Below are 24,995 nucleotides of genomic sequence, written 5' to 3'. Positions count from 1 at the left end.
CATCACTATTCAGCCAGGCCCAACAAAATAAATCCAACTCAAATAAGTTTATCTTAATACATTCTATCTGTTGGTTCCCAATTCTAACAACCACCAACAAAAAACACTGAAACAACTGTATTTTTGGGTGTGGCCTCTATCACATTTTCTGTTACTAATCAGAAAGCCAAGGAGTTTGGGCTACATATAATGCCTATTAACAGTAATGTTGCTTTTGTCTGCACACTCCAGAAGAGTATTAATAACATAAGTTGCTTCTTTTTTCTTTGATTCAAGGACTGCCAATAGAGTTACATATATGATGAAATACCTTTCTTGAAATTAGGCCTTCAGATTATTTTGTATATCTGAAAATACAGTCACTCTTCCACACAGCTTCCCCCCCCCCATCTTATTTTCACACACAATTTTTAAATATGTCTCAAGATACAGTATCACTGATTCCTAAATTTAGAAGGAAGGGAGGAATATTCTCTGTGTGTAAAATATTTTTCAAACTCACCAGAAAGGCAGAAATCACTACATTTATTCATAGATAAAACACCTTCTGGTTGAAAAAAAAAAAAAAAAAAAAAAAAGAATTTGCCCTAACAAAACTTACTGTTCAGCTAACAAAAGCCTTCCCAGAGCACCCCTTCAACAGACATAGCAGAGTGAAAGTCTGTATTTTACTTTTTTTGCCTTCTTTGCACAGAATTCCCTGCTCCACACCCTGTTAGCCTTTCCAGATTTACAACTCTTCCAGCCCCTCTCAAGCATGTTTGTAGACATCACCCTGTCACTGGTTACTCCAAGAACATTAGCTTCCATCTCCTATTATCCAATCTACTTATTAGATAGCTGCTTTGAAGTTAAGATATGGTATGATCCAAAATTGCCATTTGATTTCAGTAAACATGCCTCTTCCAGAACATCAACGTGCATAAAGCTGTAGCAATTTTGGCTTTTTGTTCATTTGTTTGTTTTTAAATGATGTTGTTTATCACAATCATATGCATGGCACCAGGTTAATCTAGAGGAGTGACAGTCAGCGAAGGGCATAGGAAAAAAAAAGCAAACAAAAAAATCCTGGTGGGATGGGAAAGAAATACACTATGAAAACAACTCCTACGTACCAAGTAAAACATCTCTGTGGTGTGAAACAGAACATAGCACGGCAATACCGTGGCAGGTGGAAGAACTAGTCTATTATTGCTATGCAAAAGGTGACATTTTGGTAAAAAGCATGTACACGGACAGAGAAAGAGCAGTTCAGATCAGTCCAGCATTAAAAAAAAAAAAAAAAAGCAACATGTACAGGTTTAGATTAGATATGGATTACCAGGACAGCAACCTTCCAAGATGTAGACTCCTTGTGGGGATATTGCCCTTTCCACCCTAAAGTATTAACTGCAAATAAATAGGCTCAAACATATTTACTCTTAAATTTGTTCTGAGTTTTGCAAAGTTGAGGAACATCAGAGGCAAGATTTAAATTTTCTGCTGTGGTAGAAAAACAGTTTTTAGCTTCACAGATTTACATTCAAGAGATGCCCTCATTCATAAGTAAGGGACTTCAACCATAGGTATGACTACATTATTATAAACTCCAAATAAACCTCTTTCAGTCTCTTTAAGCAAATACCAGATTTAGGATATACAACTTCCAGCTCAGTTTTTGCCACATGAACCACTGTTAGCTCTTCAGCCTTCAGAATTCCAGTTCCCGTAAGAGAGAATCTGAAATGCTCTTCACTTGCCTCATGTTTTAATGACATCTTTGAAGTCACTGATATCTCATGGGAAAATATTTGAACTTTCAGAGCTTCTTGTTATCTGATGCCTTTTGACATTTGATCAATCATACATGTAAGCAACGATATCAACAACAATGATGCCTATGACAACTTCCTTCGTAATAACTTACAGATTTTGGTCATAGTAGCTTGAAAGATTTTTCAACTCATAAAAACATAAAGCAAGTTATGATTAGTAACTGCAAATGCCTCGTTGCTCATTCTGTATGACAGGAATTTCCCTCTGAGTTCTAAGAAATGACACATCTCCTTTATCATGCGTTCCTACACCACACAATTGGCTCTCGATCAGTTCTCCCTGCTTAGGTTATAGGCTCTGCCATTCTGTAGCTTCCCAGTTTCTTCTAATGAAAATAAATAAATAAAAAAAATAACCTGTGCAGGCACATTACGCTGTTTCGAATAGCTCCGAAGTCAAGACAGACATATTATATTACCTGTTCTAGCAGATAGCATATTTAAAGCTTTATGTTCCCCTGTGCTTCACTAACGACATACAATTTTCTTTGATGGTCATTTGAGCTCAAATACACATTAGCCTTCCACATCACCACTTGTCTTCTTGCTCTGCCAAGTCCTGTCTCCTCTCCAAGGAAGCGATTTCCTTTTCCTACTCTCAAACAACCACATTCTCTCCACATTCAGTGCTGTTGGGTCAATCACTACCTCTGAAGCTCTCAGCAGAGAATACAATGTAGGAAACGTATTATCTCAGCCTAAAATGATAAACTTATTAGATTGTACACAAAGTACTCTGCAGAAAGGGCTGCTATTCAGTAAATAACTCTTATTCTTTTTATTTTAGGCTTCTCAGAATCTATGATGCTTTTTTTCCTCTCCAAATAAAACAGGGAATTTGTGTGTCAAGAGCATACGATGAATCTGGCACAAAAAACATCCTCTGCAAGATGAAAACAATAATCCCACGGCTGATCCATCATGTTCTGCAAGCAGAGTGCAAGTCCCACACAATTAGTTCCCTGCTTATAATAATCCACAGTACAAATTTATCTCCGGTATCTGTGCAGAACATAGCGTGTCTTCTACTCAGTGACCACATATATCACCCATGTCTGCCTGCCTTGATCTGTAGTATGCTGAGATTGGAACCACACAGCATAGTAGGGAGGCTGAAGTGTTGTGCTTTGGTTTGGGTTGTGCCATTGAGTGCCTACCCTTTGAAAGGGCCAATGCCTAGCAGCAGCCTAAACCAAGGCAGGTGTAGATTCGGCACATCAGAACCTCATCTAGAGCACTCAGAGGCAAATCCCTCAGCTACTGAATGGCTGGTATGACATCAGCCTCTCTCTGAACGTGACACACAGTGCTTCAAAGACAAACCACCAACCAGGCCACCCTGCCAAAAATCAGAGGAGGACAGACATCCTCTCAAGTTTTTTGCACACTGAGGTAAACCATAAAGGCCATAAAAGAGACAATCTTCACCTACGTTCCTTAATGTTGTTATTCCATTTGCAATTTTAAACTACCCCGCTCGTGTATGTCCGAACAAACTCTTTCAGCTGTCAGGCAGAAAAAAACGCACAGACTGTTAAGGATAGATGCATTTGCATCAAAAAAAAAGACAAAGCAAAAACCTGAATTCAGTTTTATGTACCACAAGATTACATTACTCTAATAGCTCTAGTGTTTATACATGCTGATAACTATATTTTGTTACTTGACAGCTACTTGGGGGTATACATTTTCAAGACAGTAAGCCCTTTGCTACCACTTCCACCTGCCTTTCTTACACTCAGGACGCTAGAGAGTGACAGATCCCAGCAGAATCCTCCAGAACTGTATCACCAGTTAAAAAACATATATATATATATATATATATATATATATATATATATATATATATATATATATATATATATATAAAAACATATATATATATATGAATTTCTGATATATAGGGCTGACAGCAACCCACAGCCATCAGCTTTCTAGGTCATTTTGTTCATTTTTTCCTACTGAAATTAAACTACTACTTTTGTTTAACTACAAAAAGTGGTTTTGGTTTTCTTTTCTTGTTTTAAACAAGAGCCCTCCTGGACACTAACAACTTCCTGCCAGCCCTCTAACCACTCTTAAATTATTCCTTTTAGACCGTGTCATATCTTACCTAGGATGCAGAAAAATATTCTCCCACCTGCAGGATTTACACAAAAATTATCTGCTTCACAACGCTATGAATACAACTTCCTCCCCTTCTCTTGCAGTATATTAAGGGCTATTCAGCTTTGACAAGCTGCACTGATAGTAGTAGTAAATTGATCAGTTTGCTCAAAAGGACTCAGGTATAATATTGAACGAATGGTAAAATGGGAACAATGAAATCAGACAGCAGACATCAGTTGGGTGCTATGCGATTTGGCAAAAAGGATACGTCCATCTAAGTTTACAACTCAATTGAAGCCTGCCTCAACTGATGGACAAAAAGAGAAGTGGCAGTTCAAATGGGACTCCCATCCAAAAAATAAAAGGGGGGGGCCTAACTCCTGTATTCACGTGCAGCAGCGTAAACTTCGTATGAAACAAACAAAAACCAAAACCAGCATGAAATTATCTGTGAGGCATACAGGATAAAAGAGATGTTCAACATTCCTTCAACACTCCTTAGCTGAGAAGCTGTTGCTGTGTCATTAACTACCACTTAAAGCGGAGCTTATGGCTGACTTGCATATTCAGGCCCAGGTCTTTCTGATGTCATTTGCTCAGGGCAACCTACCTCACGTTCCAAGCCGTGGTGAAGTCAGGGTTCAGTAGCAGCAGTGTACACGTGATATCCACCAACTCTAAAATGAGTATAAGAAAAAGAAAACACAAAAATTAGCAATGGTTCACAAAGAGCAGTGGTCTTTCTGAAATCCTTTAGCCCCCACCTGTCCTTAACATCTTCCCTCCCATGGCTGCTACATTTATGGATGCCTGCCTCTGCAAAACACTGTTACATCTCATTCCAGGAAAAAAAAAAAAAAAAAAAGACAGGTTAATTTCAAGGGGAGCAGAATCAGCCATATCTTCCCTTTTGGCTATTGGAAATAATGGACTTCTATATTGTTAACTACTCTTATCTAAGAAGTCTGCAGCTGGAAATTTCTGACTGCTACCTGTTTATCTATCTAGATAGACGGTATACATACATACGAATAGATAGACATACAGATGTATAGATATATACTGTATATCTGTACATATATACAGATATGTAGATATATACTTTTATATAGAGAGATATAAATAACTAGATAGACAGATTCATCATATGCTCTCAGAGATGGACAGGAAAATTACTTAATTTATATTTTAACCAAGATGTTTCTCAGAGAGGTCAGTTGTTATTTAACTGTGTGAAAAAGTGGAATAGCTTTGTTTATAACTGCATACCTACTTGTTCACTTATGTCTGACAGAGCAAGTTTGTGCTCCTCATGATGCTCTTGCCTATAAGTTATAATTTTGAATTGACAATTTTGAACTGAGCTGTTAATGGTGACATTTTAAAAAGTACATTAAAGAATTAAGCTGAATTTGTTTTTTCGTGTTTCTCTTTTTTGCCGTTTTGTTTTGTTTTTGACTTTAATGAAAATTTTTTGTTTAAAGACCTATTTGTTGCTGGGGCATGAAGTGCATCTAAGATGTGCAACCACTTTTCTTTATATGATGCCTAAATGTACACAGCTTTTTCTTTGGCTTATTCAACCTCTGAGACAGCAAAGTACTTCAACACCTATTTAACACCTATTTAATTTTACATGGATAAATTGCCAGTGTCCACAATAAGATATTCAGGATTACTCACATATGTACAATTTAACACCTAGTAAGTATTTTGCTGGCTATGGTTTTATTTGTACACTCAAAAAGTCACATTGGCAACATCCATCAAATCAAAAGCAGATGTATAAGAAGAAATATAAAGTAAAATTGTGAGCTGTGGTTGTTTCATTTACACTTTCCATTTAACCTTCTTAATATATTAGCAGTTACTCTACCTTTTACAAAAGTCTATAGATTGTACGTGTCATCAATACACACATTTAAACACTAATTATTCTGTTATTATTACCTCGAGTCATAAACAATACTAACATATAGTAACACACTTCCTGCCTTCCAAAATGCAATGGGTCAACAGCTAATAATCACTTCTCACTCTGTTATGCAAGGTAACATAAATCTTCTTTATGTCAAATTCACTTAACTCCTATAGGGCAACTGAGAGCTTCTTGAAGGAAAAAATCCAGCAATTACTACCTTTGCTGCTAAACACAAACCAACGCTAAAAACCAAAAATGGTTCTCCTATATTTAAGTAACTGCATTGTTACTCTGTTCAACCAACGTTCTCCCCAGCTGGTGTTTATTAAATACAACAACACAAACAGAAAAGAAGGAACCCCATACAAAATGTTAGTATTTGCTTTTCCCCTAGACATGAGCCACATCCATCTTAGTCTTGCCTTCTATTTAAACTAAACTGCCAGCAGATTGCTGGTGTAGTACATTTTTTAAAACATATCGTGAAGAGTTTCAACCACCAGATCTAGGTTGACTGACACTTATCATGCATTTCATTTTCAGCTGCTTATCACTTTGCAAACAAGTCTGCAGGCTGTATCTAAAGGGTCCAATGCTTCTGCTCAATCACAGAAGTGTCAAGGCACCAGGACTGCACAATAAGGAGATTTGCCTTCAGGACCTTTTTTATTTGCTATAGGAGGAAAAGGTATTTGCTATAGAAGTGAAAGGTAAATGGGACTGCAAAATGTGGGATAAGATGAAACTGAGAGAAACAACAGAGTACTGTGACAAAGGACTTCATTACAGACAACACAGAGCTGCTGAACTTGGACATTAAAAAGTCTGAACTTTTTAGGGTTGAATTTTATTAATTGTTTTAGTAATTATTAGGTACCATCATTATATAGTCTATGACATATAGGATATGTTAAATGAAGTTTATTACAGCCTATATCGATCTTTCAAATTCATTTACGAAACAGTTTTCAGAGACTACATAACTCCACGTAGAAGAATATAGTTTGTTTGTCCTACAGTCATGATTTCACATTAATGTTATTATTCTGGTATTGCCCAAGGTCTGAAACAGCACCAAGGCATGCACAATTTAAGCACTAGCTTATCTAACATTTTGTTTTACAGAAGTGTTTGAAAAAAAAAAAAATTAAAAATCACCGTATCCTGAACATAATCAAAGGAAAGAAGCAGACAAAAGGAAAGTCTCCAAGCAATAACCATTTCTTTCAGTCCAATTTACTTTGACATTTGCTGTAACAAACAGCAGATGTAGATTTCACGAAATATGAATTCTGAGCCAGAGATGTCAAATGACACAATTTTAGTAACCTCTGAGTTTTTCCATGCAATGTCATGTGACAGATCTGGCACACATAGGTAGGAGTTGCCAGATAGTTCTCTTTGTGTCAATAACAAAACTCAACATGTCTTTTATTTAAAATTTTAAAAGCACTTTCTGCTGGATACATTTTAATCAAAATACAGCATCACAGATGCTCACAAAATAGGTATCATTCTGTACATTAAAAGCTTCCTCAGATGCAAGAGGGCAACAATGACTGTATATTTTTAGCTTGTTTTCTTTTCAAATGTGACTGTATCCAGATTTTTATTTCTGTACGTGTATCACACTAATGAGCTTTTCAGAAGAAAAAAAAAAAAAGATTCCACTGTTTTAAAAGAAAAGAAATTGGAAGAATTTAGAAGAAGAAAAAATTCCACTGCTTTAGAAGTGGAATTGCAGATTTATGGGAAGTAAGCATATTCTGGGAATGTGCACAATGATACTCTGAATAAGGAGAAGATATGTAGCAATTTCAGACAACTGTCTTGTTGATGTGCACAAATAATATACATGCATATATTAAAACAATTTGGAGAAAGGATAAAAACATATTATCAAACTGGGACTTCTAAACTACAACAATAGCAAAAAGTACTCTTGATCGTGGATCCCAGAAAACGTTCAAGCTTTCAAAAGAAGCCATGATAAAATTAAACATCTCTCAGTAAGTTGTTAAGGACTGGCTTCTTCTAGGATCCTGCCAGAAGAGTATCAGATGAAATCATACACCTTAATCGGGACCCTGTTCTTCTTCATTCTACCTAAAATGGCTTATAGTAATTCAGACAACACAGAAGAGGTAACGGGAGACTGTATTTGCAACCACTGTTTATTACAAATAGCAATAGAATTCCCAGTTGGGTTTGCAGCAGCAATAAATTTATACTTTCACTATATTCAAAAGAAAACAGCTACCTTGCCAAATTCTCACTCTGAAGTCTTACCTACAAAAAAGAATTCAGTAGGAAATCCTTGAGGATATTACATTTCAAATGTACAGAAAAGGTAATGTCTCTTGATACAGTATGACTACTTAACCTATGTTATAAACAATTGTGTAGGTCTGTCTGGGAAAGACTTCTACCTTCATTTCCTCCATCACTGTAGTTCAGTTTCCACTAGAATTTCCTATCAAACGTGAGACTCTTTTAAGGGTACAGCATGCTAAATGCTGTAAGCTGTACATTGCTTCTAAATGTGCTACTAACAAGGTGAGGTCCTGATCATGGTTTACAGGAGTTGCTCAGAAGACATGAAAATACTGTCGGTCATCTCTTCTCAAACATGTGACATTGGCTTCCGTAATTAAAGAAACAAAGGAGAAGGGAGTTACTCTTCAAAGGAAGAAAATCAAACAAGATTCAATAGACAAACAGGTACTTATATAAACTTTGCAGCGCTCCACTGTTTTCTGATGCATAATTTTGGCCTGTGTTTTGAGAGAAGAGATTCTGAGATGCTTCATCTGTGAGGAAAGTAGGGACGCTTTCTGAACAGTCAGAACTCCCTTACCATTCCTGCTGGACAGACAGGAATGCACCAGACAGACGGTGTCACCACAAGAAAGCACAAGAACCTGCCTAAAAGGAGCAGTGTGCCAGTAAATTTGCATCCAACTGAGAGAAACATACAGGAAGAAAAATTTTTAAGCTGACTGCCATTTAGAAGAGACCTAAAGCCATAAACAGAAAAATTAGTTTCCTAAACTACAGCTACCCTTTTTCATTCTTGCTTTCAACAGAATAAGTGACTTTGTAAAGAGTCAAATATCCCATGTCACACTTGCTTATAATTCTTTAAAAAAAAATCTTTAGAAAAAAAACCACGCATTCAAAATAGACAATACATAGAAAAGTATTTTTCACGCAAGTAAAACAAATTAAAAAACAGAACAACAATAACAAAAAAAGGAAAAAGGGAATAGAGTTTTACAATTACTAAGTTGTTTGGACACATGATTCCTGGTACCCCTAAGTCCAAAAAGCATTGCACTTCTTTCTTACTTCAAATCCACACATCTCCATAACTGCCCTTCTGTCTCAGGGCATAGTTCCTTCTGTACACAGAAATGGGAATAACTCACTTCCCTCTCAACCTTCCAATGTGGCAAGAGAGGAAGGATTTGCATTGTCAACCAAGCAGCAATACAACTTGTTCGTGTCACCATGAAGCACAACATAAAGCCTGAGCGCTGCACTCAGTTCTGTCAGAGCAGGTTAGGCTGCCTTCAAGAAGGGGCAGTGTAGTGTCCAAAAAAGGTAAATAAAAAATGTGTGTTAAAATCAGGTACAATACTATTCTACATCTGGGTAACTTACCATCTTTGTTCAGCCATTGTTTTCTTTGTCTGTAGAGCAGAAGTTTATTGTGGACATATGGCAAAAGAAACTTGACGCACCAGCTCTCCACACCAAGCTTGTTTTCTACCAGGACTATAGGGCTCCGGTTATATCTGGCTTCAGGACAGGGTATTAATCCTATTTCATCTCTTTGAAAACAAACAAACAAACAGAAAGAAATATAATTAAACTTACTTGCAGTATTTACCAATTATTTTTCTCAAAAAGCAGTGCTCCCTGCCAGTTCATCACCTTTTTCCCTGATGTTACAGAAGTCTGTGCTCATTATTCTCAACTCACCCTCTTGTTTCTTCCTACACTTCAGGTATGATAAAATGTGTTTTGAGAAAGCCATCCTCTGCACAATCATGCAGCAAATTAACTCAGTAATAAGTGATTCAAACACGTTTTAAAGTGCAAATAAAGATTTAAGTTGAGGGGGGAAAGAAAAAAAGCCTAAACATATTTTATCACCACACAATTTATTCAGACACAATATAAAAGCTAGCTGTGGTTTTGGTTAAGCGCCTCTACAAAATTTTATTTTAGCTCCCCAGTGCAGTAGCAACAGAAAAACAGGAACACTTCAAGACATGCTGAACAGCCTCAATGTAATGTTCATCCATGACCGGATTAACAAGAATGAATTCAAAATCTTTAAAATGCTATCTAAGAAGATTCCTTCTGGTGATTCTGGCTTTTCTGAACATACCCAGAAAAGTTACACCAGGTTTTCTCAAAAATCTTGAATGGGCAAGGTCCCTGCTTTGTATTTTCACAGTACCAACATTAACCAAGCCTCTAGAAAAAAAATCAAATAAATAAAACATGGGCACAAAAATTAATACCAGCAAACACAGCAGCAGCATCAGAAGCTTTTTAGTTTCAAGGGGCGATATAATTTTTTCCTTTTTCCTCAGCTTTTAGTATGCATGAGCGTTGGAAGAGTGGTCATAACAGCTTCTTAAAAACAAACAAGACCGTCAATTATTCACACTCACCTGAACCAAAAGCAATATTATTCTATACTTGCTATTATGAATGATTTCGCCTTTATGCCCTGTTTCATAGAAAAATGTCTGTTGCTGAGAAGGGAGCTCCTCAGGTCTCAGGCAAGAAAAAAAAAAATCTGCTGTGGTTTTCAGAACCACCTTAAATTTTCTCAGTACAAGGCCTACATATATGCTCCAACCCTGTAACCTCAACTCAGTTACCTTAAACTAATTTTGTTACTGGATAATCTGAATACGCTGATTTAGTTCAGTGTCTAAAAGCAAAAGTGACACCACGAGCTTGTTAAAGAACAAGTATATCTGCTTTTTCAGGAAACTGATTTGTTCTGTCAGACTGCAACAAGCCATGAAGAGCACAAGTAACCTGAGGGAAGACATCCCCAAATAGCTTGGCTCTGTCTCCAAATGCACAGCCAGGTCCCCTACCCATCTCTCGTCACCTGGGAACAGAAGAGGAAAACTCTGCGTTTTACTGCCCACTACACCATAAGCAATAAGTATCAAAAAAAAAGATTTTAATGCTTGCTGCTCCACTGAAAAAACAAGTTAAGGTTTTCACAAAGCTAGTCAGATTAGACCTACAATATCACTCCAGACTGCTGCTTTCAAGAGGGTGCCTTATAGCCTAAATTTGGTACTTACTGCTGGCTCCATTGCATTTATGAATCTTAAACCTACAGTCCTCGGTCAAACTTTGTCTGGCCTTGCATACTGGGACACATGGGGCCTCAGCTGCAAGAAAGATACAGTTACCTGCAGCTTTGCTAATTAACTCTGTGAATAACCACTAAAATTTACCAGCTAATGCCTATAGACAGTACACCAAAGGTAAAGAGCAAGGGGAAAAAACAAACAAAAAAAAAAACAGAGAACCACACACCCACACCTTCTGTCCTTACCAAGTAAAAAAGGTCTGATTTGGGAAAGCTAAATTTCACAACGCTGCATTGAAGATGCCACAACGACAGATAGGGTTTGCAAACACTCCAACAAACCAAACACCCCAACTCTGGGGTCATGCTCAGCAAGCCAAGAGGCAGAGGACCATACCATGGCACAACGAAAATTGTGAAGACACAATGCAACACAAGAAATGGTGTATCTGGTAACTGCTCGGTTTTCCCAAGATGCAAACCAGGACTTGTCATCTGGTAGAGATGCTGTCTACAACACCCTGGTATTGCTTCTGATGACCTGGGTGGTTCAGAAACCATATGTGGCATTCAGTTCCCGAGAGCGAACAGAATTTATACTTTAAAATACCAGAAGAGCAGATTTATCCACGACAGGGTGCCTAACCTGCGGCCAAAACAATCCATACAAACCACCACCTTTTCCAGCTGGCTGCTCCTGAAGGCCCCTCTGGTCTGCAAAAGGAGCAAGTAAGAGGGCAGGCCGTTCATTTTGTCAGTCCAACAGGCACTGCTTGAGAACTACTGCAGCCTTTGCTCCATTGTACACCCCCAAGAAAAAAGCTTCTGCAGCAGGACTCATGTGCAGGCACCAGTGACCCCATCAGCGCTTGTAAAAGTAAATGACTGAAATACCCCTAATCTTCTGCAGACAGCCTTCGGCCACAGAATAGTAGGATCATCCAGGTTGGAAAAGAACTTAAAAGATCCTCAGATCCAACCACCAGCTCTTCTGGGGTTGCTGTGACTCCAGAGCAGGACCTGGCACTTACCCCTGCTGAATCGATCTGGCCCAGGCGTGGGCACACCTCGGTCATATCGACATGACTGCACAAGCCAGCTGCAGGACGGAGGATGCCCACATTTAGGTCAAGATACAAGCTGCTCACAATACCAAAGGAAACAGTAATCGAGGGCTGCTGTTCTTTGCTATCACCTGAAACACAACCTACTGTGAAAGCAACATTTCACTCCCTAAATTCTCTGGTTTTCCATTACTGTCCGGTGAATTTTATGATTTTTTGGTGTACTTGCAATTCTTTTCCTAAAAGCAGGTACTCTGGTCATGTTCCAAAACCTCCATGAATTACCTTTGGATTTACAGGTGATCAATGTATCATGGTAACTCCCATTCCTAAAACACACGATGGAAGCTGCTAGAACTCAGTAGATGATTTGAACGAGGTTGTCACTGAAGGCCTCAGTCATTACAGAGCTTCTTCAACCTGCATGGAGACTGGAGAAGTAACGTGCAACCATCTGCTGAGCTCTGGCAGCAGCAAGACGAGTTTCACATCAGTAAGGACTTAACAAAGAAAACTTCTTTCTCAGTCCCCAGCAGAGAAATTTGCAATCATACCAAAAAATGCCTCGATTTAGAGTTTTGAATCTCATAAAACGAAGTGTGTTTTTTAAACACAGTAAGAACATGGTGAATTGAGACAGAAAAAGTGATCCAAACTGAACTGATACAAATCATTGTCTGCAAACTAGAAAGCACCTCAGATTTCACACACAAATGCTGGGCTACCATCTAATAGTTCAGCTTCCCAATCACACCCACAACTCAGGTACTTTTTTGACAAGTGAATCATATATTCTGTTTGACCTCACATGCATAAGAAAAGCAAAGTTGATAAAGAAAGCATGCACTGATCTGTTCAGTGTTGGCAGTCCATCAGTTCCAGTGGGACAACCCATGCCAATGATTTTATCAGGACCTATCCTTGTAGGGACTGGGTAAAAGTATCTTCCAGTAAACTTCACAGCTTTATGAAAGCTTGCTCCAAATCTAATTTAAAATAAATACATAAAAGAGAAAGAAAAACATTCTAGTTAGCCCAAAATTGAATTTTTACATGTTTTTATTGTTCACCAGAGACAACACCCTGTTTAAACCTTAGAAAGCATGGAGCGTGCCAGAATAGAGCATCCATTCCGACAGAAGCAATGGGGGCAAGTGAACAAAGTCTCAGACAGCAAATGGGACAACAAATACCGTACGAGTGATTAGAGTTGGGGACAAAAGTATGAGGTCCTGAATGCACACTGCGCACTGGGCAAGCCACTTATTCTCTGCGGAGCCAGATTTAAGGAATTCAAAGCTGGATCTGTGGCACAAACGGGACACTCAGCTGAAGAGGATAATGTTTGCCAGGGACTGCAAAGGATCACAACCATCTCGGCGCACTGGAGGAAGGCAGGGCGTCAGATCTATGCCCACTGGGGCTGCAACCCGCTGCTCCAGAGGCAGAAGGCCTGCAGCCAAGGGCCTGGCGCCTGTTTTATCCCCACGGGAGCTGTGTCCCAGGAGCTGGGCGGGCTGACCTCCCCCTGCCCACCTCGGGGGAGCGGTACCCAGCCCGTGCCCGCTCGCTCCAGGCATGACACAGCGCATCGGTCTGGCTGCACATGGCTCTTGTAACCTACTTTCATCCCCTGGATTGCACGAAAGGGAAGAGCAGCAGCAGCAGCAGCAGCAGCGTGTTCCCCCAAAACACAGCTTTGCCACCGCTGAGGAATTTCGGAGAAGCAGTGCGGGACCGAAGAGGCTCAGGGCGTTCATTCACAAACACCGCCTGCCTACAGCCCACCACGGCTCACCACCTAGCAGCGAAACTCCACGGCGGAGCGCGGCGCCTTGTTGTAGGCAGCACCCACAGGCTGCCTGCTACAACCCGGCCACCTACCCAAGCGCTTAGCTACAGGCCGGGCAGGCGAAGGGCAGCCGGGAGGGCAGCCCCGGACCCTCCGCAGCCCCGTGCCCGTGCCCAGCCCCGTGCCCAGCCCCTGCCCGTGCCCGTGCCCGTGCCCGTGCCCGTCCCGGCGGCGCCGCTCACATGTGCGGGTTCCGCGCGAAGGCGTTGCGGATGTCCTTCACCACCCGCTGCACCAGCACCGCCACCTCCTCCGGCGACTCGGCCATCTTCCAGCACAGCACAGCACAGCACAGCCCAGCAGAGCCGTGCCGTGCCGGGCCCTGCCGTGCCGTGCCGAGCCGAGCCCAGCCGAGCTCTTCCGGGGCAACGCGGGGCCGCCGTGCGGCTGGGGCGGCCCCGGCTCGGCGCCCCCCGGCGGCTGGTGGCGGCCGAGGGGACGGCGCCGCCCGCAGGGGCTCGGCCCCGGCTGCTGGGGGGGGGGTGGGGAACCGGAGCCGTGTCCTGAGGGCAGAGCGCGGCGCAGACAGAGACATTTGTAGAAAAGGAGCTGTGTCAGGGCAGTGTGCGGCAGAGGGAGGTGGATGTCCCCCCTGAGAAACGCTGAATGTGTGCCCACACGTTTTATGTAGTGTGGCCCCACACCAAGTGACACAAGGCGCAGGGTTAAAAGCCAAAATGAACGTGTCAGAGACCACCTTCTGCAGCAATTGCTAAAAGACAGCTTACGACTTTATATGTTGCTTTCCACTTACTCCCTGAAATAATATTTTAAGTGTTTATGGATGCTGAAAAGCCTGCTGTAATATTTTTCCTCTCACGAGAAAGGGCAACCCCACCTCCTCATCTTCCCAGCCTGTCTCTCCTGAAGAGCCTTCACTGCAGCCCTCACCTCCCACCACACCTCTGTGCTCCCAGGAAGATCCCAGCCTTGCAGCTGCACACACAGCTCTAGCTCACACCGTCCTGACCCCCCCCAAACTGCCTTGAGGCATTTCTCCATTATGGTGCATTGCTTACATTCGTGCAAATGCTGGAGGTGAACCTTAGTTTGTTGGCCGGGGGGATTCGCTCCTGTCACATCACTCCAAGCACTTTGCTCCTCAACCCTGTCCATCATTCCCTGACAAGCCTGCCAGTTACTCTCTCTGGCGCTACTTGAACAGAGATTAACCGAGGTGGTGTAACAGCCTGTTTGGGAAGTCCCCTCGGTTTAACACACTTATGTCCATTTTGGGTGATGCACTACTAGTGGATGCTGTATTGCTTAAAATTATGTCTTGTTAAATCAGGTTTTCAGTGATTATGCTATAAATGAAGATACAACTCAATCTGAGTTTAGTAATATTTATAAAATGCAAGTAAACAGCGCTGGGTGCATGGGGAGTCTTTGCTCTACCAACATGCACACCCAAACGTTGAACTTTCTAAATATATATAGAACATGGTTCTATAAAAAAAAGTAAAAAATAAAAAATAAAAAAAAATGAACAAGGATGAAAATCCAATTTCCTTGGATTTTTTTTTTTGAATTATTTTATTTTATTATTTGGAATTATTATTTATTATTTGAAATTATTTTATTTTGAAGGATTTAGAATCATAGGATGAATCACAAAATGGGTTGGGTTGCAAAGGACTTTGAAGATCACACGGGAATGATCTAGTAAGGATGCCACCCACTAGAACAGATTGCCCAAAGCCCCATCCAGCTTGGCCTTGAACGCCTCCAGGGATGGGGCATCCACAGCTTCTCTGGGCAACCTGTTCTAGTGCCTCACCACCCCTCACAGTAAAGAATTTCTTCCTAATGTCTAATCTAAATCACCTCTCTTTTAGTTTAAAGCCATTACCCCTCCTCTTATCACTTCATTCCCCGATAAAAAGTCCTTCTCCAGTTTAATAGTAACATAGGAAATATACTTTGTTCTCAGTGCTTGACATTATTTTTTGAAGAAAATGTTCCTCAACATTCCTGTATATTTCTGAATCCTGCTAATGTCATTGTTTATTAATACTGAAACAGTGTATGTTCTCACTTTTTTTTTCCCTTACCTCCTTCCGCACCCTCATCCCCCCACCCCACATTTTCAAATATACCCAGCAGTGTGCTTCAGAACACTTCTCATTTGAGTAGTCTTCTCAGCCTTGACAATAGGAGAGGTTACAGAGGTGCAGGAGACTACATTATCTGTTATAGCAATACTGATAGGAAACAGTTTTGGAAAAATCTCTCAAATGGCAAAGTTTGTGAAGCTGACATTTGTAAGGGCAAATACCTTCTTTAGAATGTAGCACCATTTTCTTGTTCTACCAATAGAGTTCTGGTGCTGAATGAAGCAGCATATTTTAGAGAAATTATATGGGAAAGAAGCAGTTTTTGTGGGTTAATAAAGGCTGTTAAAGTCACATTGCATGTTTTATTTGGTTTTATGCCTTTTTTTTTTTTTTTTTTTCCTAGTTTTCCTGCCTTACTTGTTTGAAATGGATAACCTTCATTTAATTTTTCTCCAAAGATGATGTTGTTTTTTATCTGAGAAAAATGATAAATAATAGAGAGAAATAATAAAAATGAGAAATAATAAAAAAGCATTACTTTCTTTGTAATATATGTGGAGAAAGTTTATTGTATGTCATTTTCTTATATTAGCTAGTTAGTAGTTTACACTGGAGGTCAGATTGTAATTGTGTTACTCAGATATTGTCAATTGCTTCTTCTTTGCAACAAAACCAGATAATTTGTATGAAAAATTTATCCTAATTTAGTGCTGAGTCAAAATTTAATATGCCAATATAATGCTTTAGCTACAATAAATTGTGTTTTATTATAATGATTTTTTGAACACTGTAAGAACTGTAGTTTTGACTTGCAGAAAATGGACTCCACGATCAGTCAGATTGTACAGTAGTTGTGTTTATTCTGTGCTGGGCAGCACAGGGGGTAGTCCCGCCAAAGTTGTGTGCACCTGACGCAGCAACTTGCCTTGGTTATATGCAGTGAAGAGTTACATATGCATGAAGTTTCACAATACACCTATACATATTCATAACCTGTCCCCACTTCATATTAAAATTAGTTCCAAGGAGTCATTTCCATAAACTCCTCCCATCTGCGCTTGCGCAGTGTATCCTGGTGGTGGTTGTTGGGGGTTGTGGGGATGAAGATTGATGATTCTTCCTCGTCACCGCTACCTGACCTCTTGTCTCTGTGCAGACTCCTTGGCTCTTGTCCATTCGCAGGATCAGCTTCTAACAGTTTCTTAAGACAGGCTCACACTCTTATTAGGAGACTGGTCTTGGTAAGGGGCCCAAGGCTTCTTGCTTTAGTTATGGTTCATTTGCACAATGAACCATAGTTAGCCAAGACACTAAGTAGCATCCTAGTTTAATGCCATCAGTGCTTTATCACTACTTGATAAACTAACTCCCTCTGTCAGTGTGGCTCAGTTCATGTGATCAATGTATCGGTGGGATAGTAGAAATGGCATTGTTGAGGGACACTGCAGACATGGTCCTCAGCTGGATGAAAGAGAAAAGGAATGGCTAGAAAGGAGGAGCAAACCTCACACTGAAATGTGCAGAAAAATCTGAATATAAGGTTTCTCAGAAACATCCCATACTTTCTATAATTTTTGTTTAATGAAATTAAATTGTGGCTATTAGGTTTTCTATGTTTCTCCAGATCAATTCTTTTCCATTCTTACTAAAAGTAAATGTAGTTGAAGTGCCAAGAAAAGGTGCTCATGCATACTAAACTATTCACTCTCTTTTGTTGAATAATATTAATCTATGTAACAGTTGAAGCTAAATTGATTTTAATTCTAGAGTAGCCTTAGACAAGAAATGTTAAATTGCTAAAACATATACTTGTGTTTTATTAATACATATTTATTACGGTGAAAATGTTCCTAATATGCCAGGTAATGTTACTTTTTTTTTTTTTTTTTTTTTTTCTGAAAATCAAACTGCATTTATTTTCACTTAGATCTCCTATTAATCTGGAGCTGTTCCAGCAGCACTTGTATATATATGTGTTCTGCCAAGAGGTTTGAGTACACCTACCCTGTCCACTGCAAAATGGTGGCAATTGATTCAAATATCCACTTGAATCAGCTAATCATGCACAATCAACGGAATCAATTAAGATAAGTCTGTCACCATGTTTTTTCCTCTTTTAAAATGTGATTTATTTGTTTTAAGTTCTGTGAAGGAATAATAATTGTTTTAGTGCTGGGTGTGTACTATTATCCATACCATTAGTCCAATGTTAGCTAAGACAAAGATATCTTTATACAGTTTTCCATATCAGCAAACTCATGTTGAAAATGCTTCTCTACCTAGATAAATGTACAGCTTACCTCTGCTTTCATCATGATTTTACTTATGATTGTTAAGGACTGATGCAGACAAGTAATATCTATGACTATTTTTTGTTTTCCATCCTACAGTAGCATGAAGGTGGGATGATTGCTTGGTTTTGTAAATGAGCATATATTATATTGTGCCTAGGTCATCTTGAAACATTTTTACTTACTGCCAGAGGCCACATTTGGCTGCTTTTGAGAATGTTTTCTCATTTTTTAGGGAAAGTCACAAGTCAGTCTCAGAATATTTCCTTACATGTAAGAGCACTAAGTTTTATAGGTAAAAGCATTAATTTCTATTTAGGATACAGATGATAGAGAGTGGAATTCTGTGACCTCCTGACTTCACTTTGTTGTATATTTACATATTTTAATATGCATTATTACTATTCTTCACAACAGCCATACAATATGTGAAAGTATGTAAATCAGTGACAGATGGGCTTGAATGGTTTAAACTGAAGAGACTTGGAGCCTACATCTGGAAACTGAAGGGACAAGGAAGAAATTCCTTACTGATGTCAACGTGCGTGTAGTGGACGGCTGGATAAGGACTGCATGCAAAAGCAAAGTACAAAAATTTACTTTTTATGGTGATCTAGTATGCAATTTTTATTAGACTGGATAGACTTCCTTACTCAGAAAGAATTTTTCTCCCACTTTATAAAAGATACAGACTATAACATGGGAATCTAGAAGATGGACTTTGGTACCTAGGAAAGAAGAAAAGCATTATGTCTATAGTGACAAGAATGGAGGAAATACTTCATTTTGGTGACATAGAAGGAGGTCACAGAGGAGCACAATGCTTCAGGAATGCAAAATAATTCATTAAACAATTCATCTAATAATTCATCATGTAACACCTATAGACTTTTTACCATAGTTACTAAGAATAGTGCTTGGTTCTATATGAGGACAGAGTTGTTTAGCACTCTTGGTGCAGGGAGAGGGAAGGTGATACACTATATGTATAGAAACACTACAAATCAGAAAAAATGACATTTTAATAAGCTTTCTAATCTACTCTTTCTTTAATATTTTTGTATAATATTCATCAGGTATATTACTGTTTAATTACAAGATATATGTTTTTGAATGTTTGAAACTACTTTGTGATTAAAATGCTATGTACATTCTTTGTATGATATGTTATTTCTGTTATGTGTTATAAAATAAAGTTAGAACCTTGTGCAGTAATTTTAAAAATTGCAACTATATGAAAGATTTGCTGAGGCCCATTTATCTATATTTTCAATTTCTAGCAGTCTTCATTTCCTTTTTTTTTTTTTTTTTTTTTTTTTTTTTTTTTTTAACTGTCTGTGATGTACATCATGAATGTAATTACCATTATTATAAACTTTGATACAAATGCTATTACGTATAAATGGCTAGTTATTTGTTACAGGTCTGCCCTTATGTCTAGTGTTTATGATGTCTGTGTTATCAGCATAGAACTGCATGTGTGTATTGCTGAATAAAGTGTAATCCACACTAGCTCTGAAAGTATGTCTGTTGATAAGTTTTAGACTGTTTCAGAAAATATGCATAAATGTACTTACAATTAAAGTCATTAAAGTAAATTAAAAACCTTGTTAGGCAATATGAAATCTGAATACAATTTCATTTAGTAAAGGCTTAAGCTTATCTCTAGGTCTAGTGTAAAAAATTTTCTAAGATATTGCTTTTTCCTTTTTACACTAAACAAAGTGAATATAAAGGATGCATTAGCCTTGTACATTAGCACATATTTTATAATTACAATATAATAGTAGAAATAAAATTGCAAATAGTATATAGCAAAAATAGTATATATATAGTAAAAGTAGTTTAAAGTAATATTGTTTATTATATATATATCATATATTATACTAGTATAAGTAGTGTATATTATGCTAATATAACATATTTGCACAGGTTTTAAAGTTAGAAAAATAAAAATAATACAAGAATTCCTGCATTATTATTATTAATAATTTTTGTACATCATGACAATCCTGTACATTGCTTGTACTGCATGACTAGTGCTGCTGGTGAGATTATCTTTTCTTCTGTATTGACAATGGCAATAATTAGCACCATCATTAAAATTTCAGATTCCTCAGCTAGTTCTATACTCAGTGCAAATTTTGTTTTTTAATTGAAAGGAAATTTAAGCAATTTGGGAAAAAAAATGTTAACAAATGTTGTTTGAAATGTTATTAATACTTAATCTGTCATTCTCTCTGTAAATGTTAACCAGTGTTTTATTAAAAGGTCAGAATTAAACTATATCACACGATTGTAATTGTAACATATTGAATCAGGCTGCTGCTTTCATCCCCCTGTTAAACTTTAACAACATGCTGAAATTGCATGAGAGCTTAAAACTGTCCTCTTAGCAGTTTAACTGGAGCAAGCTGTATATTAACTTGGTTAAAACATGCCCATGTGTTCTTAGGAAGTGCTGTTCAGTTCTGAAAAGTGAGTATTTAATAACAAACGGTAGCATTCTGCTCTAGAGTTCTTATTCCAGTGTATTTATGGCTTTAACCCAGCAGGTTTAAGGGGAAAGTACATTTTTGCTACTTTTTGTGCCTGTTAACCTCTTCAGATCAAATGCAAGAAAGGACTCTGATCTCGACTTTTCTTTACATAAGGGTTTCTTCAATGGGTTTAGATGAAGGGATCTTAGTACGTGGCTGAGGCCTGCCAGTTCCCATGGAAGTTTGTTACCTGCTTCCCACATCAGTGAGACTGGCCAGGTGGTACTTTGGCCTTCTGTCACTGACTGAAGTGCTGTTATGCTTAAAAAATCAAGGTGGCCCTCAGCTGCATTTGAATAACCAAGAGGGTAAGTGTTAGTTGTCTGCTATCGATCCCACTGAGAGGTACTTAGGAAGTGAGCTGCCTCTCCATGGCGTGCTGGATTCAGCTCCATGTGCGTCCCAGCTCTGTGCTGTGCTGGATCCCAGGTCTCTCCTATGTGCTGAGGAGGAGCAGAAGGAGCTGCCAGTGCAGTTCCTAGGTAGCCCTGGGGCCAGGCCACTATCCTCAGCAAATGTGAGGGTCACAGCCATCTGCTGTGGGGCTGGGAGAAGGCTTTGGGTGGCCTCGCTGCTCTCTTCTGCCCCTGTCCCCTCAGGCACCCCTCTGTAGGGGCTGCGCTTCTTCAGCTGTTACTTTCAGGGGGCTCTGGCTACCCTCAGTTGAAAGGGCTTATTCTTAATGGGAGAGTTAAGGGTGCCTAGATGGCTGTCAAAGGTATTCACTTGTGGAAATCTGTGTCCAAAACATCAGTTAGTAACTGAAAAACTAGGGCTGTTTTTTTTGCCTTGGTCATGGCTTCCAGGGCCCAGAATGAACAGCAGAGATCTGGTAGCCTCTCTTAAGGAGGAAAGCTGAGCATAACTTGATATGGGTATCTTGTTTTCTCCCCAAAACTGTCATATGTCACTGGTTGTGCACTAGGAGTTGCCGACTACACAGGATAAAGTGAAGTTCGAGTGCTTGTAGGTGAGGTGGTGTGCATGTGTAGGAGTGGGAAGTGTCTGCCTGGATAAAACACTAACCCTGTTGTGTACAGCTGTTCTGCTTTCTCTTCAAGCAAACAAAGCATGTATATGCCCTTTCCTTCCTGTGATACGTCTGTGTTATCTTCAGCCTGTGTTAACAGAACCTCTGTAGGTGTAAATACTGCAAACAGAACATTTGCTTTTTTATTTTTATTTTTTTTAATTTATTTTTTATTAAAACCTTCAAACTGATGCTAGGATTCTGACCACAAAGCAGCTGGTACAGGCGAGTAACACCTTGACTTCAGCATGAGGATTCAAGGTGTGAAGGGAAATATAGCAGGGATGCTTTCTCACAAATATATTTAAAAATGGTTGTAACACATGCTTTTCTTCCCCTTACATCTGTCCTTCTGAAACACTGACGATACCTTATAATAAAATCTGCTTTTTGTTGTCGTGTTTGTTACTTTTTTTCCTCTTCCAAAGAAAAAAAGTAATCATAACTGTTTCTTATAGAATGTGTGTTACCAGTCAGCAAGCCATGGCTAGCGTTTCAGGCCTGTCAGATGCCACATTATTTCAGAACTTATTTCTACTTCACCATTACACATTGAATAATGTATATCTTACCTGAAATCTTACCACTGGTCAGATGGCACTTCACACACTGCTGTTGATAATGGCATAAAGTCTTATGTACACTGATAAAGTCTTAAGTACACTGGCCATGTCCATTCAAAGAAGTTAGACTGTCATGTCAGTTTTCAAAAACTATCTATTCTATTTATCTGCAACAACAATCAGCCAGGGGAGTTTTAGGTTAGATGTTAGGAAGAACTTCTTCACTGAAAGGGTTGTGAGGCACTGGAACAGGCTGCCCAGGGAAGTGGTGGAGTCACCATCCCTGGAAGTCTTCAAAATACGTTTAGATGTAGAGCTTAGGGAAATGGTTTAGTGGGGACTGTTAGCGTTAGGTCAGAGGTTGGACTCGATGATCTTGAGGTCTCTTCCAACCTAGAAAATTCTGATTCTGATTCTGAACTCTACTGTTTTCAGTTTGCTTGTTACACAATAATAAGTACCTGTATTCACACTGGGATTGACACTGGGTGCGAAGAGGATGGAGCCAGGCTCTTTTCAGTGGTGCCCAATGCCAGGACAAGAAGTAAAGCGCACTGAGTGGAACACAGGAGGGTACCTCCGAACATCAGAAAGCGCTTCACTGTGCAGGTGGTGGAGCACTGGCACAAGTTGCCCAGAGAGGTTGTAGTGCCTCCTTCTTGGATATCCTTAAAAGCTGTCTGGACATGGTTCTGGGCAGCCTGCTCAAGATGTCCCTGCTTGATCAGGGCCAAGGGATCAGATGGCCTCCAGATGTCACTTCCAACTTCAAACATTCTGTTATTCTGTGATTTAAGAGGTTTCCAAGGTTTTTTACCTTAATCCACCTCTACGACTGTGGTGGTTGTACCCAACTGGGCAGACAAGCTCCACCACAATCACTCTCTCACTCCTCCTCCTCAAAGGAACAGGGGAGAAAATATGATGGAAAATGCTTAAGGGTTGAGATAAGGACAGGGAGATCACTCAACAACTATCATCATGGGCAGAACAGACTCAGCATAGGGAAATTAATAAAATGTATCACCTCTCACTAGCAGACTAGAACAGGGAGAAACAAAAAATAAAGCAAACTAAAAATACCTTCTCCTCATCCACCCTCTTCTACCTCCTCCCCCCAAACAGTGCAGGGGAATGAGGAATGGGGACTGCAGTCAATCCCTGAGGCTTCGTCTCTGCCACTCCTTCATGATCCCTCCCTGTCCCTGCTCCCCATGGGGTCCCTCCCACTGGATGCCGTCCTTCCCAAACTGAGCCTGTGGGGGCTGCCCACAGGCAACAGCTCTTCAAGCACTGCTCCCACACGGCTCCGTACCATGGGGTCCATCCATCAGGATGCTTGTCAGCTGCTCTCGCTCTTTTATATTAGAGTGTGACTGAAAAAATCTAGTTTACAGGCTTCATCTAGCAAAAACCATAATGCAGATTACAGCTCTGACCTTTCTCTGAACCAACGTGACTGTCCCCTCACCATATAAACACAAACAACAGTCATAGTCTTAACCTATAATTCTTGCCAGTGGTCTCAAGATGTGAGGCAAACTGACAGCAGAATTTATAATGTCCTGGTGACTCATGCCTGTTGCAACTGTTGGCTTATCTCACGAGCATTTTACTATTCCTTGTCTTCCTGTGATGATTGCATCTTAAGTTAAATGTAGGTGTAGTGATCTGTTTTGGTACAAGCTGTCAAGACAGCAGGCTAGCCCCATAGGTTTTGCTCACATAGTATGTAATTTTCTCTCATAGTTGAACCGTATATTATCATAGCCCACTGAATGATGGTAAGAGCTACAACTATCTTAACTGGTCTTTTTATTCTGTATTTATATATTAACTATTTCACTCTGAATCGTTGCCTTACTCACAAACCCTAATGCTAGCCTATCCCAATGCCACTGAATTTGTTCTATTAGTCCAAACTGGTACTAGCAGTCAACCTGCCTTCTTTCTTGATTTCTTTTTTTGGCAAAAGGGCACTTTTTTCCAGTTGCAGGTCTTCCTAATGGTAAGTAAATGGGAGGGCACAAGCATTCAGAGAACTGGCTAGATATATTCCAAAGGAAACACCTTTTTCTTTCATATTCACAAATTCAAACAGTTTGCTCTGCTTAATCTAATCCTTAAAATTTACCTCATCTTATTTATTAAATATTTTTCTTATTTCTGTTGTACAGTATTTAAATGGTGCTGTCTACTGAGACCAAACTTCCAATAAGTCACAGATATATATGGTTGGTTCCTTTAATGCACATACCACAAGGAAAATTTAGGTTAATAAAAAAAAAGACTAACTGAGGACACTTCTGTCATTTTTCATGTATATGACAATCATACATTCACTGGAGAATGGCCTAGTGTATTATATCCCCAAGTGTAATGGTTACAGCATTTAGATTTCAAC

At 39.5% G+C, this 24,995-nt stretch overlaps 1 protein-coding gene across 2 annotated transcripts in view; it reads right to left on the bottom strand.

The window, feature by feature from the left end:
* PTAR1 (protein prenyltransferase alpha subunit repeat containing 1) overlaps positions 1-14,467 on the bottom strand; it is a 35,810-nt gene extending 21,343 nt beyond the window's left edge. The window contains exons 1-3 of one of the 2 annotated variants that reach the window (XM_084503244.1): positions 14,293-14,467; positions 9,508-9,677; positions 4,534-4,600 (exon numbers count right to left, since the gene is read on the bottom strand). In XM_084503244.1, coding sequence (XP_084359370.1) covers positions 4,534-4,600; positions 9,508-9,677; positions 14,293-14,378 — 323 coding nt within the window. In that variant the 5' untranslated portion in view covers positions 14,379-14,467. The remainder of the gene's footprint in view (positions 1-4,533; positions 4,601-9,507; positions 9,678-14,292) is intronic. The other variant, XM_084503245.1, reaches the window with a different exon arrangement.
* Between the last annotated feature and the right edge of the window lie 10,528 nt (positions 14,468-24,995).

This window comes from Aythya ferina (genome assembly GCF_964211825.1).
Source record: "Aythya ferina genome assembly, chromosome: Z".
Taxonomy (NCBI): domain Eukaryota; kingdom Metazoa; phylum Chordata; class Aves; order Anseriformes; family Anatidae; genus Aythya; species Aythya ferina.
This window is presented reverse-complemented; position numbering and strand designations above follow the sequence as displayed.